Source organism: Pygocentrus nattereri, chromosome 19, assembly GCF_015220715.1.
Source record: "Pygocentrus nattereri isolate fPygNat1 chromosome 19, fPygNat1.pri, whole genome shotgun sequence".
Lineage (NCBI taxonomy): Eukaryota > Metazoa > Chordata > Actinopteri > Characiformes > Serrasalmidae > Pygocentrus > Pygocentrus nattereri.
In genome coordinates, this window is record NC_051229.1 from 1407489 (window position 1) to 1423136 (window position 15648).

A 15648-nucleotide genomic window follows, 5' to 3' on the forward strand; every position below is an offset into this window, starting at 1 on the left:
GAGTGATTTATAGTGTAATCTGAGGTTCCAAATGATTTAATCTGAAGTATTTTGTAAATCTGTGTCATCGAGTGCTGATGAAACTGCACTGTGCTAGAAGAGGCTTGGGCTTGTTAGCAGCAGGTGCTTTTATCAGAGCGCTGTTAACCTGCAGACCGGAGAGAGAGAACATGCTGATTTTCGCGTCTGCTGACGGAGGAGTGCAGGGGTTATCTGTCTGGTTGTATTCCACACGGAGTGAACAGGTGCGTAAACAGCGCCGGGTTCTGTGTGCTGGATAACGTTGGGCAGAATAAGAGCTGTTTGTGTTTGGAATCGGAGCACACAGAGCTTCTCTGCCAGCTGTCTGCTCAGGTGAGCCGAATTCATAATTAACCTGCAGTCATGATGTCACTGACTGACTGAGTGACTGAGTGACCGAGTGACGTCAGCTCCAAATACAGACTCAGGTCAGTTAACCATTAAACTGCTGGCTCATTATTCACTTAACCAAACACTCGTTAGCCAGCGTTTGCTGTGAACTACTCAGTATCTACTATGAATTATTCAGTATCTGCTATTAACTATTCAGTATCTACTATGAATTATTCAGTATCTGCTATTAACTATTCAATATCTGCTATGAATTATTCAGTTTACGTTCATTGAAGATCAGAGCATGAACTTCGTCTCCTCTGCAGACCAGTTTCTGCTCCGCCGTGCTGAACGGTATAAACTCTCACTGTGACGCGACGCTCAAGCAGAACGGGCTGAAACTTTCCGATAGGGAATGTAATCGGATACAGGCTTTTACACGGATATTATTCTTCTATTTAACAGGTTATTTACAGGATTACCCACCTGGATCAATCAGATAGAGGCTGTATTCTGAATGGCCTCAGTCGGACTAACTATTCCGATTGAGATGTTTACATTAATCAGATTATCGGCAGATTATTAGGCTGCGTGTAAACATCGCTGTTTCTGTGTCGTCCTTGCGTCGTCTGTGCCGTCAGTCTGGGAGGAAAGCAGGATTTGGTCTTTGTGATTTACTGTGATTGCAGTGAGAGCACCACCACTTTTATTCCACCTCTTATGGGAACAATTATCTAGGAACCAAAAAGGGAGCGCACAATGCTGCTCAGTGCTCAGTTCCTATTGGTAATCGCCACATCGCTTTGCTACTCATTTGCATAAAGTTAAACTCCACTCAACATTGTCGCCTCACGGACTCCGCCCACTTTGTATCTCCTACATTTGTGCTGCAAATTATTTTAAAAATTCAAGACAAAAATCATTTTGCATGACATCACCATTCACGTCACGTGTCCTCTCCTTAGAATTTCAGCCCTCAGACCCCAGCGTGGGTGGGTACAGTACGCCCTGGTGGCTGTGGAGCGGCAGGCGCGCTGCGAGACGGTGTAACAGTGTCACTGTCTTTAATATGATCTGAAATGTCAGAGCTGTCGTTCTTCGTGCTGTGAGGAATAGTGATGGGAAAGGCAGAGCGCTGATTTAAACCCACCCTGACTGACAGTCTGCGGGATTAATAAAACAGTAAAGGCGCTGGTCAGAGAGCTGCTGTGTTCTGATATTGGAGCTGAAGCTGTGGAGTTTCGCTTTGATTCGGTGATTCTACACTACACTGATGACTCTCATCAGACCGGCTTAGGTTTGACCAAACCGTACGGCTACACTGACCTGAGCTGGAACCTTCAACACGTGGAGGAAAGTTCTATGCAATAAAGTAACGTACAGCAGCCAATCAGAATAACTGCACGTTAAAATGGACCCTCAGATAATATGGTGAAGTTGTTTTGGTCAATTACAGTTAAAATTATATATATATATATTGTCCACTTTATCAGCTCCACTTACTGTATAGCTGCTCTCTGTAGTTCTACAGTTACAGACTGTAGTCCATCTGTTTCTCTGATACTCTGTTACCCTGTTCTTCAGTGGTCAGGACCCCCATGGACCCTCACAGAGCAGGTATTTGGGTGGTGGGTCATTCTCAGCACTGCAGTAACACTGACGTGGTGGTGGTGTGTTAGTGTGTGTTGCGCTGATCTGAGTGGATCAGACACAGCAGTGCTGCTGGAGTTTTTAAACAGCTCAGTGTCGCTGCTGGACTGAGAACAGTCCACCAACCAAAAATATCCAGCCAACAGCTTCCAGTGGGCAGCATCCTGTGGGCGGCGTCCTGTGGCCACTGATGTAGGACTAGAGGATGACCAACACAAACTGTGCAGCAGCAGATGAGCTGTCGTCTCTGACTTTACATCTACAAGGTGGACCGACAAGGTAGGAGCGTCTAATAGAGTGGACAGTGAGTGGACACAGTGTTTAAAACCTCCAGCAGCACTGCTGTGTCTGATCCACTCGTACCTGCGCAACACACCACCAACAGCTCGGTCGTTTCGGCTTCTGTTGTCGTCTCAGTTCAATTCAAACTAGTGTTTGTTTTAATTGTGCGCCCAATGTTCCCGAAGTTCAGTAGTACTTTTAAAATCCCTGTGTAGTTGATCTGTTTGTGTTTACAGTGCGCCTGTCATGGGTTTCTGTGTAACGTGGATTTTGTATTTTAGTTGGAAGTGTAAAAAAATCATAATAATAAAAAATGAATACACAGTTGGTGTTGTGGCCTTAAATTAGCTGAAGAATGAAGACTGACTGTTTAGGACTCGAAGATTAGGACTGTTGATTTGGGACTCGACTCGACTCGGGACTTGAGTGTCAAGTGAGACTTCCAACTTAGTGACTTGTTCCCACCTCTGGAATAATCCACCCGTACGCAGGTCGGCAGCAGAAAGCTGAACTGTGTTCCAGCATAAAAAGCGGGTCTTGGTCTGCATCCAAATCCGGTTCCCTGCTGGTGGGACAGCGTTCTCATCCTCTCCTTCTCTTCTAGCAGCACCAGCGCTCTACTGTCAGCATAATCTGCCTGTTTTACCGTCTGACTCTACAGACTCTCAGAATGAGCTGCTGTTAAAAATGATAGACACGCCAGAAGATCTAAGCCCAGAGATTGATTTGAATGCATGAGTTGTAGGGGACAGGGGCGGGGCTTCGGGGGGGGGGGGGGGGGGGGGGGGGGCGGGGGGGGGGCGGGGGGGCTGGGAGGACGGCACGCCCTCGGCCCAGGCCTAGAGGGGGCCTGGATGGGAGAGAGGATAAGATTTGAAGTAGCCGGGCCTCTATCACGTCCGAAGAGAGCTGGAGAAGGCGGCCCTCTCCTGATTGTATCCAGATGAGCACGGTATACGTCCAAAGGCACAGCCCACCTCACACCACCCATCATTCAAGTCCTACACGGGGCTTTTAAAGGGTGCCACAGTCAGGACTGACTTTAGTGATGTAGTGGGTGTAAAATAGTGAATAAGATCTTGTTCTGCAGGACCGGCTTCATTTTCACTCCTACATTTAACTTCATGACACGCACATTTTCAAGTGGATGGCCGATAAGCGAAGCTTGTAAGCCCCGCTGTTGTACGCATGTGTATGTTGTAATGATTTTATGATGAGCTTTATTAAATAATAAAGGGTATAAATGGCCCGGTCATTTTCCCCGCCCCCGGCCCGGCTCTGATTTGTTCCGTAGAGGTAGGGGAGCATGCTGGCCGAGTACGGCGAGCTGAGTGGTTAAACTCAAACCGACAAAGAAGCGGATATTAATAAGCCTGATTGTTATAGTTGATTGTGACAGCACTGATCCAGAAGCCCGGCTGAGTGGAGCGGTTAGTGTGCTTTAGCTATTTCAGCCGCTAAAAGCCTCAAAACTAAAGAGACCAGCCGATTCCTCTTCGGGGGACGTCAGCGGAGTATTCTCAGTGAAAATACGCCGGGCGGCAGCTCCGGTTCAGCGGGAATATGGTTGATATCACAGGCTTATTGTTGTTTTCTTTATTTTTGCAGGTATTCCAAGCAACCTTGGCACAGCAGGTGAGTTAATTCAATGAAGCATCAGATCACTGGTAAAAAATCCCATTAACCCAAAGAGTTTATCACAATATCTACACATACCGCACTGTATTTAACCTATTTGCTCATCTTCACGCAGCTCGACCAAATGTTTCCTCTCTTGGAGTGGCAAACCGAAACCAAGGTAAGACCTCAAATCAGACGGGCAGGCAGACAGGCAGGCAGGCTGGCAGGCAGACAGATGGGCAGACAGGCAGACAAACAGACAGACAGGCAGGCAGGCAGGCAGACAGGCAGAAAGACATGCAAGCAGACAGACAGACAGACAGGTAGACAGATAGATAGATAGACGCAGACAGACAGACAGGCAGGCAGAAAGACATGCAAGCAGACAGACAGACAGACCTCCTCAGTCAGAAACAGCTTGCAGATCTCTGTCGCTCACAGCAGCTTCCAACAGTCCAAGAACACTTTAATACCCCTCGACATTTAATTAGACGAGAGAGAGAGAGAGAGAGAGAGAGAGAGAGAGAGAGAAGGCTAAAGAAACAATGGAGTCAGAAAAACGAGGAAAGGGGATAGAGAGAGCAAAAAGAAAAAGGGAGGAAGAGAGAAGAAAAGAAATAGGAGAGAAAAAGGAGAAACAGAGAGAGAGAGGGTGAGAGAGAGAGGAAGAGTGAGAGAGAGAGAGAGAGAGGGTGAGGGTGAGACAGAGACAGAGACAGAGACAGAGACAGAGACAGAGACAGAGACAGAGACAGAGACAGAGACAGAGACAGAGAGAGAGAGGGTGAGAGAGAGAGGGTGAGGGTGAGAGGGTGAGGGTGAGAGAGAGAGAGAGAGAAAGAGAGAGAGAGAAAGAGAAAGAGAAAGAGAAAGAGAGAGAGAGAGAGAGAGAGAGTGAGAGAGAGAGAGAGAGTGAGAGAGAGGGTGAGAGTGAGAGAGAGGGTGAGAGTGAGAGAGAGGGTGAGAGTGAGAGAGAGAGAGAGAGAGAGAGAGAGAGAGGGTGAGAGTGAGAGAGAGAGAGGGTGAGAGTGAGAGAGAGAGAGAGAGAGAAAGAGAGAGCGAGAGAGAGAGAGAGAGAGGGTGAGAGAGAGAGCGAGAGAGAGAGAGGGTGAGAGAGAGAGCGAGAGAGAGAGAGAGAGAGGGGTGAGAGAGAGAGAGAGAGAGAGAGAGAGAGAGAGAGAGAGAGAGAGACAAAGACGGGGAGCGAGAGGGAGAGAGCAGAAAGGAAAACAGAAATCGAGTGAAGGAAGAAAGGAAATGAGGGAGAAAGAAGGAGGGAGAGAGCAGAAAGGAATAGAGAGCCAGGGAAAGAAAGTGCAGAAAGTAAAAGGCTAGAAGAGAGAGAGAAGAAAGCAGATAGGAGAGAAAAAGAGAGACAGAGAAGGAAGGAGGGAGAAAGGGAAATGGAGACGTCAGACACCAAACACGACCTGACTGGGGAATCTGGAATTCGGTCAGTCTTGCATGTGTTGTGTTTTTACGCTGGTGTGCTCATCAACCAGTATGACCACACTGTACTGACCAGCTTAGTCCAGCATGGAATTCTTGCTGGTCTGTGCTGTGGTTCTCAGCAGGGCTCTCAGTAACGAGGCCAAGACTCTCTCAGATTGGAGCGCTGCTGTCTGAACATATTACAGCCGGTTAAATGACCTCAGCGGTAAGAAACGGCGTTAAACGCTGAATAAACGACAGGGCCACATTACCTGGCTCCGGCCCACTGGTCAGGGCTGAATAATGACCGGCCTGCAGGCGCTCTCATAAGGCTCAAACCAAACCTGGCATGCAATTCACTGCAGTAGGTGAGACATCTCAGGTAATAAAGCCAGCACCTTGGGCTAGCCTTAGCCTTAGCCAAGCGCCTTCACACGCAAGATCTCAGCCTGCTGACGTGCCTCGGCCTCACAGCCGGTCAGCAGGCACACACAATGCTCTTCAAGACCAGGGTGGGTAACGCAGACCAGACCACCTTAAACGCCAATGGATTTCTCCTGATACACACACAGCAACATGACTTGTCTATGAGCATCTATAAACACATTCATAACGTGTTATAATGCAGGCCTAAGGCTTTATAAACATGGCTGTACATATTTATAAAAAGGAATTTGTTGACCTCCAGTTCATAACAAGGCGCTGATAGGAGAGAAAAAGCAAAACCTCGTCTTTATTTTCACGTTAATCTATTTAAAAATGGTTTGCAAACCACAAACACAGCTCTACTGAAGTGAGCCAACCATTAATGCGTAAAGCCCACCCCAGCAAAGCCCACTCGCTGGGTCGCCAAGGTGGCTGGAAAATGGGTCTCCCGTAAAGAGAGAGAAAGAAAACAGCCTCCCAGCCCTCCACCCAGCCCTCCACCCAGCCCTCCACCCTGGGAAGCCTTTACAAGAGACCCAAACACCTACCCGCCAATGTCTCAGTAGCCAATTAGGTCCAAGCTCCACCTCTCAGTTCCACCTGCATCACCCACAGGGGGAAAACAGGCAGCCTAGAGGGTCATCAAATGATCTTTATTGTGTATTATGAATTGTTCACATCATGCATTATAAGCAGTGTTAATAACATGCTACAGTGTCAGTACCAAAGAAGTCAGGAATGTGAGGTAAATGATGGGACATAAGAAATTAACTGCAGCTTCATCTAATCTCTCTCCACTGAACCACTTGAGCAGGGGGGGCTCCTCCAGCCCAAAACACATATACACACCGATCAGGCGTAAGATTATGACCACCTCCTTGTTTCTACCCCCATGGACCCTCACAGAGCAGGTACTGTTTGGGTGGTGGGTCATTCTCAGCACTGCAGTAACACTGACGTGGTGGTGGTGTGTTAGTGTGTGTTGTGCTGGTCTGAGTGGATCAGACACAGCAGTGCTGCTGGAGTTTTTAAACACCTCAGTGATGCTGCTGGACTGAGAACAGTCCACCAACCAAAGACATCCAGCCGACAGCATCCTGTGGGCAGCGTCCTGTGACCACTGATGAAGGACTAGAGGATGACCAACACAAACCGTACAGCAGCAGATGAGCTGTCGTCTCTGACTTTACATCTACAAGGTGGACCGACGAGGTAGGAGTGTCTAATAGAGTGGACAGTGAGTGGACACAGTGTTTAAAAACTCCAGCAGCACTGCTGTGTCTGATCCACTCGCACCAGCACAACACACACTAACACACCACCACCACGTCAGTGTTACTTCAGTGCTGAGAATGTTCCACCACCCAAACAGTACCTGCTCTGTGAGGGTCCATGGGGGTCCTGACCACTGAAGAACAGGGTAACAGAGTATCAGAGAAACAGATGGACTACAGTCTGTAACTGTAGAACTACAGAGTGCAGCTATACGGTCAGTGGAGCTGATAAAGTGGACAGTGAGCGTAGAAACGAGGAGGTGGTCTTGATGTTATGCTTGATCAGTGTGTGTGTGTGTATATATATATATATATATATATATATATATATATATATATATATATATATATATATATATATATATATATATATATATATATATATACACACACACACACAAGATGTCGATCTACATGTGCAGGTATAGATTAGCTAAATCGAAGTTACAGTAGATCAGAGTGAGTTTGAGGTGTGGATGTGTTTTGGACTGGATTGTCCGTAGAGATCATGATGATGATGATTACAGTGGTGGTGATGGGAACCAGGCGTCGCCATGACTACAACACAGATATAGTCACTTTATTTACCATCCAGAACCACCAGAGAACCTACACGAGTCCCAGTATTGTGCACAGTGCACTACTCAAGCTAGCGTGTATGAGAGCGCTGGCACGTGCCGGAGGTGCGATGCTGGTGTGATGTGGTGTGATGTGTCTCAGAGGGAGCTGCAGCTCCGGCGCACAAGTCACACTTCAGCCTCTTCTGGAGGGAAACACACCAGACAGTGCAAATGCAATCCATGCTGCTGGGCGCTGTTTATGGCAGATGACCTTGCACATCAGGCGAGGGGCTTCAGTCACAAAGATAAAGACCAAAACAGACTAAAAGACAGCGGGTGGTCTTGGGGTCAGAAATGTAGGAAGGCTATGAAGCTCCTTATCCTCTGAAGTCGTCCATCATTCTTTAGTCTGTGTTTTGCCTTTATTACAACATCCAGGGCTGCGACGAAATGTATCACAACATTTCTTGGAATGGAAATTATATTGTTAAGTGTAAACACATTGAACCAGTTACTGACCCAATCTGATTTTCTGCAGTTATCAGATTATTAAGTGTAAACACACTGAACCAGTTACTGACCCAATCTGATTTTCTGCAGTTATCAGATTATTAAGTGTAAACACACTGAACCAGTTACTGACACAATCTGATTTTCTGCAGTTATCAGATTATTAAGTGTAAACACACTGAACCAGTTACTGACACAATCTGATTTTCTGCAGTTATCAGATTATTAAGTGTAAACACACTGAACCAGTTACTGACCCAATCTGATTTTCTGCAGTTATCAGATTATTAAGTGTAAACACACTGAACCAGTTACTGACCCAATCTGATTTTCTGCAGTTATCAGATTATTAAGTGTAAACACGCTGAACCAGTTACTGACCCAGTCTGATTTTCTGCAGTTATCAGATTATTAAGTGTAAACACGCTGAACCAGTTACTGACCCAATCTGATTTTCTGCAGTTATCAGATTATTAAGTGTAAACACACGGAACCAGTTACTGACCCAGTCTGATTTTCTGCAGTTATCAGATTATTAAGTGTAAACACACGGAACCGGTTACTGACACAATCTGATTTACTGCAGTTATCAGATTATTAAGTGTAAACACACGGAACCGGTTACTGACACAATCTGATTTTCTGTAGTTATCAGATTTTTCAGTGTAAACACACTGAACCGGTTACTGACACAGTCTGATTTTCTGCAGTTATCAGATTATTAAGTGTAAACACACTGAACCAGTTACTGACACAATCTGATTTTCTGCAGTAATCAGATTATTAAGTGTAAACACACTGAACCAGTTACTGACACAATCTGATTTTCTGCAGTAATCAGATTATTAAGTGTAAACACACTGAACCAGTTACTGACACAATCTGATTTTCTGCAGTTATCAGATTATTCAGTGTAAACACACTGAACCAGTTACTGACACAATCTGATTTTCTGCAGTTATCAGATTATTAAGTGTAAACACACTGAACCAGTTACTGACCCAAACTGATTTTCTGCAGTTATCAGATTATTAAGTGTAAACACGCTGAACCAGTTACTGACCCAATCTGATTTTCTGCAGTTATCAGATTATTAAGTGTAAACACGCTGAACCAGTTACTGACCCAATCTGATTTTCTGCAGTTATCAGATTATTAAGTGTAAACACGCTGAACCAGTTACTGACCCAATCTGATTTTCTGCAGTTATCAGATTATTAAGTGTAAATACGCTGAACCAGTTACTGACCCAATCTGATTTTCTGCAGTTATCAGATTATTAAGTGTAAACCCACTGAACCAGTTACTGACCCAATCTGATTTTCTGCAGTTATCAGATTATTAAGTGTAAACCCACTGAACCAGTTACTGACCCAATCTGATTTTCTGCAGTTATCAGATTATTAAGTGTAAACCCACTGAACCAGTTACTGACCCAATCTGATTTTCTGCAGTTATCAGATTATTAAGTGTAAACACACTGAACCAGTTACTGACCCAATCTGATTTTCTGCAGTTATCAGATTATTAAGTGTAAACACACTGAACCAGTTACTGACCCAATCTGATTTTCTGCAGTTATCAGATTATTAAGTGTAAACACACTGAACCAGTTACTGACACAGTCTGATTTTCTGCAGTTATCAGATTATTAAGTGTAAACACACTGAACCAGTTACTGACCCAATCTGATTTTCTGCAGTTATCAGATTATTAAGTGTAAACACACTGAACCAGTTACTGACCCAATCTGATTTTCTGCAGTTATCAGATTATTAAGTGTAAACACACTGAACCAGTTACTGACCCAATCTGATTTTCTGCAGTTATCAGATTATTAAGTGTAAACACACTGAACCAGTTACTGACACAGTCTGATTTTCTGCAGTTATCAGATTATTAAGTGTAAACACACTGAACCAGTTATTGACCCAATCTGATTTTCTGCAGTTATCAGATTATTAAGTGTAAACACACTGAACCAATTACTGACACAGTCTGATTTTCTGCAGTTATCAGATTATTAAGTGTAAACACACTGAACCAGTTACTGACACAGTCTGATTTACTGTAGTTATCAGATTATTAAGTGTAAACACACTGAACCAGTTACTGACCCAATCTGATTTTCTGCAGTTATCAGATTATTAAGTGTAAACACACTGAACCAGTTACTGCCCCAATCTGATTTTCTGCAGTTATCAGATTATTAAGTGTAAACACACTGAACCAGTTACTGACACAGTCTGATTTACTGCAGTTATCAGATTATTAAGTGTAAACACACTGAACCAGTTACTGGAAGGTATTTTATTGTATTGTTTTGTCAAATATATACAAGACTATTTCCATTTCATAAGCAACTTGGACACTAGAAGGCGCTGCAGAGAGAGAAAATTTCCACATAATGTAAAGGTTTTAGAATCAAGCCTTCAATTGCAATAGAATTATTTCAGTATGAAAGACTTCTAGTCTTTAGAGGGTTAAATCTTTTAAAGCATGGTTCTTTAGGGAACCAAAAGTAGTTCAAGCATGTGCTGCATTGCTGCACGCATGCAGTGGAAAGCGCACAGCCGAGGAACGGGAGCTGTGCTTTATGCGGTCTTGCCAGGCTGCTCCTGCCGCAGCCGCCGCAGTAAGAAAAGAAGGAAAGAAAATGAAGCTAATCTGGGGTGCAGATGCTGCCGGAAAGACAATGGCGCTGAGGGTCTTCTGGAGGCCATTCAGCACCACAGCTAATCCCACACACGCTCCAACAAAGTAAACTCCACAAGGCTGGAGATTAAAAGTTTGAATCCAAATGAAAATCTACCAAGAGCCGCCGCTCAGAGGAAAAATCCCAAACTCTCCGAGCATCTGCCGGAGCGAGCTTCCGACTCTCAGAGAGAGAGAAGACAACAACAACAACAGCAACAAACAGCTCAGTTCGAGTCTTAGTTTAATATTAGAGATTTCTGATCATGTATTCTGCATTTGTTGATTTGACAGAGTGCTAAAAATAATGGGTGGTGTTTAAGCAGTAGAACAGTGGAGGTCGTGCATTACGTTTGGTCACAGTAGATCATCCTCGCTGGGATTTTATTCACCGTAACAGACCGCCTCCAGAGTTCTACTGCTTTTATGCAATGATTTTGAAAAGGAAAATAACAAATTAAGCAAATAAACCTCGAATATTTGATTTACGTGTATATTAATATTAATATTCTGCCAAAAAACATAGTTCCAACAGCTTGGAATAAAGAGATTGTTGTTGCTTAGCAACCAATGTTGAGTGATGATACGGGAACAGTTAAGCTGAGCACTGAAGCTATTTAAGACCTATTTAACAGTAACTAAGGGTCAGTTTTTCTGTGGTGAGTTCTTCAAAGCCTGGACAACAGGGAGCGAGATAGCTAATCATCTAATTTGGCCATTCAGAGCTTGTATTCTAACAGTTGTATACAATAAACAACAACAACAAAAGGACAATTATATTTTTAATTGTAATTATGTTTGTCAATTAATCATCAGCTAAAATTTTATGATTGTGACCTAGGAATGAGTGCATGGCTGGAAAATGTGCATTTCTAATAATAAAAATCATGAAATCATGACTAGCATTCAGGTCAGAAATACCTTTAAAGTATTGAGTACTTTTTGATTGTTTTTGCCTTGCTCACAAATTATTTCTTCAGGAATCTGACAATTGATGATGATACAGGCGACGGGAATCATACAAATGCCATACAAGTTTACTAACAATAACAAAATACGGTGCATCAGTTATACATATAAACACTTGTTCAGACAGTCCAAGAAATCCTTGAGTACTTTTGATTATTATAGGTGAAAATATAGGTGAGTGGAATCATATAAAAGGGAAATAGAAGCTGCCCAAACATAGAACCCTGTGGCACACCACAGCAAATGTCTTACAAGTTTGGCAACAAAACACTGTATCTGTATCAGTCAGTCAGTTTTTTCCTTACTCACAAATTATTTCTTCAGGGTCAGGAATCTAACAATTGATGATAATATAAGTGAGGTGAGTCATATAAAAGGAAAATGAAAGTGGCCCAAGGATTGTCCCTTGAGGTACACCACAGTGAATGTCATACAAGTTTGCCAATAGTAACAAAACAATGTGTATCCGTTAGACGTAAAAACATTCATGACCTTTTCAGACAGTCCAAGAAATCCTTGAGTATTCTTGCTTATTTTTGCCCCATTTGCTCAAAAAGCATTTCTTCAGTGACAATATTTAGGAGATTCATCATAAGACACAAAGTAGCATGAAATTAAACTCAATCTAATAAACGAACAGGCCTTCTCCTCCTCTCCCTAACGTAATACATTCCTGCATAATGGAGGTGAATACAATGCAACGGCAATCGGTTTCCTTTATGGAAGCATGTTTACATGATCTGCACTAGATGAATGAAGGTGACTTGGGCATGAGTGCCATTCTCTTTCATTCTCTTTCGTTCTTTCAAGGTAAAATGTCAGGCCTACATACATACATATTGCACATTTCCCCAGAAAGAAAAAACATGGTCACTTTTTTCATGTTTTGAAATCAGAAACACTGAATACAAACCCAGAAATACAAAATTAGAAGCAGAGTGTATTTATATAATCTTCTTCATTATAAATAAGCACCTGAACTGAACATAAATGGCTGCATTTGCGTGTAGTCTTGCGCATTGAATCATATCAGGCTTCAGCTCCTATAACCTTGGGAAAAGTTGCTGAAAGGTACATAAACAAATAGTTTTTTTTTTCAATATTATTTGTTGGATGGCAAAATGACCTCTGCGTTCTGGTTTGCATATCAAAAGGGCCGACGCTGTGGAGTTCTCAGTGGGAGGGTTCTCAGTGTGTTTATGAAAGAGCCTGTGGCCAGGAGAGGAAATTTTGTTCTCAATTTTCTTCTCATATTGCAGACGTTTTGACAATCTGCATCCAAAAACCCCACAATTCATTCTTGTTATTGGTCTCAGCACTGCAGCATTATCTCCTGTTTACCTTTTGGACCTGAACCCCCCCACTGGCAGGAATAGCTGGGCGACAAAACTCAGATTTCCTCCCTTAACCCCCAACGTAGTTGATCGTGTTTGGTGTCTGAAGTTTACTTCTCTAGTTTTGCACATGAGCTACGAGGCCAATGTAGCTAACAAGTAATGGAGTAACTCTACCAATTGCCAAGTGCTAATTCATCACATGTTTGCCATGCTGGACACAGCTGCCCAGTGTCTCTAATAGACTTGATTATGCGGTTTCTGACACTGTCTGACTTACCGTTATCTATAAACATGGACTAAAGTACATTAGCATAGCTAAAAACAATCTTGAAGCCTAAATTATGGCCATTCCTTTGTCCAATTTTTAATTACTGCCAGTATTGGAGACTTGTTTTCATTCAAAATCCTCTTTTAGTAACACTGAATTAGACCATATTAGGCTCAAAACTGTGGTCAGAGAAAGGAATCTTGCACTTTTTTTAGATTCAACATAAGTTGCCGAACTTCTGGTATTGCTTGTTAGTTTTATCCTCCATGCTGAAGACACAGCAAGAAGAATTTCAGTTTTGTTGTTACTCATTTTCAAGAAACTTGCTGTTCATAAAATTCATGATAATATAGCTCTGTAAGGAAAATAGAAGAGGGCCAAGAATGGAACCTTGTGGTACACCACAGTGAATGTTATACTTTTCATATATGAATTCGCTATGAGTAATAAAACACAGTTACACCTTTTACCAAGACTTTTTCTGTACTGCACTCTTTCCCTTTTGTAGCATATTAGACAGTCATCTCATACATTTACATGTGTGCATGTTCGTCGATATGATTAAACTTCAATTGCAGATTTACGAATAGCGTTTTGGCTTTTGAACAGCAGTGTAAATCTAATTTTTCCTGTTTCCCCACAGCTCAAGTTTGTGATAACGTCCTCCTGCGCTGTCAGAATGGAGGTGTTTGTCACCAACACCAGCGCTGCCAGTGTCCAGCGGGTTTCTCCGGGGTTCTGTGCGAACGGGTCCAGTGCCAGGGTGAATCCTGCCAGGATCTTAACTCTGGCCAGGTCAGCCACAGCCTCCAGTCCAGTGGCCAGTTTCTGGTCATTCTGCTGGTGCTTGTTTCCTCCATGCTGGACACCTGGGACCTATCATCACTCTGAAAAAATAAAAGGGACGGTCATCATGAGCAGCAACAGTAAGAATGAACCGAGAATTGTGAGGCATTTGGGTTGGTATGATGGTCTCGTTGGGCTTTTATACTGAGCCACCAGCCTCCACTGAACCAGAATTATCAGCCAACTGACCTCTCCAAGCTTCAACCACAAACAAGGTTTTTTTTGTAGCAACTGTTGTGAGGTTGGAAAACTTTTACAGACCACTGGTAAAAACCCTATTTAAGCTGATGTAACCTGTAACCCCTCATCAAAGAGCCTACGTTTTGAGTGTGTTATTAAGGGTTAATTGGGCTTTTAACATTGTGACCTGTCCAAGCCTTTATATCTCTTTCTCATTCACCATCCCTGAGTTGCTTGAGTTTTACTGAGGCAACATTTTTGTCTGTATTTTGATCTGCAATGTTGGTATATATACAGTACTGTGCAAAAGTCAGAGACCACCCTTTCTTTTATTTCAGGTGAAGTGAAAACAGTAATTTAGTGCAAGTTATTGATTTTTCAGGAAAAATGAATAAGGATATTAGACATAAGATAATCCACAAATTGGAAAAAAAAAAACTGTGCCTCCTAACAACCACGTGGAAGACCTGGTCGACCCCAAAACTGCCCCCATCTTTGAGAGTCAAGCTGCTTCAGATCTGAAAACATCCACAGGTGTTTCTGTCCATCCTTCCACCGTGAGAAGACCACTCAGCGCTGTGGGTCTGAAAGGACGTGTAGCGGATCAAGAAGAACCTCACTGAGAAAAGGAGACGGACACACCAAACAAAGAAGCTGGACGATGGACTGACCACCCCAGAGCCCAGACCTCAGCACCACTGAATGGGTTTGATTAGTTCAGAAAATCATCAACCAGCTTCTCAGACTGAGCTTTGGAGGCGTGTCTGCAGGTTCTTTGAGGAGCTGAAAGCGAGTCTGCTGAGAAGAACGGAAGCTGGAATGAAGGTGAAGAGACTCACTGACCCTCACAGCTGAGTTGATGAGGCGTCTGTGTGTTTTTGTAATAAATGAAGGGGGGTCTCTTTTGCACAGTACATGCTGCATTACCCTGAATGGGGGCTTCTACCAGCGTTCTGTGAAACTTCAACTTCACAACCTAGCTATGAATGAATCGTGTGTGGGTGGAGCCCGGATGGGACAATATGCATTCACTGCAACCTGGCTGAGCATATCGCATGGTTTTGTTAGCTTCTGAGAAACGGGTTCTGTGAACTGGAACCTTCCTATTTTCAGGACCAGACACTAAGGTGGGCTGTATTGGCTTGAATTCAACAGCCCTCCTAGTTGGTAATCTGAGCAGCACCTTAGTGGGCTGGCCTCAGTGAACATGGACCTTCCTTTTTCATTCTTACTGTGGCTGCATCTAC

General features: G+C 43.5%; 1 protein-coding gene across 1 annotated transcript in view; it reads left to right on the forward strand.

Moving 5' to 3' along the window:
• LOC108413460 (netrin-G1) overlaps positions 1-14868 on the forward strand; it is a 139398-nt gene extending 124530 nt beyond the window's left edge. The window contains exons 5-7 of the mRNA XM_037530825.1: positions 3895-3921; positions 4040-4084; positions 14019-14868. Coding sequence (XP_037386722.1) covers positions 3895-3921; positions 4040-4084; positions 14019-14266 — 320 coding nt within the window. The 3' untranslated portion in view covers positions 14267-14868. The remainder of the gene's footprint in view (positions 1-3894; positions 3922-4039; positions 4085-14018) is intronic.
• Positions 14869-15648: the final 780 nt, after the last annotated feature.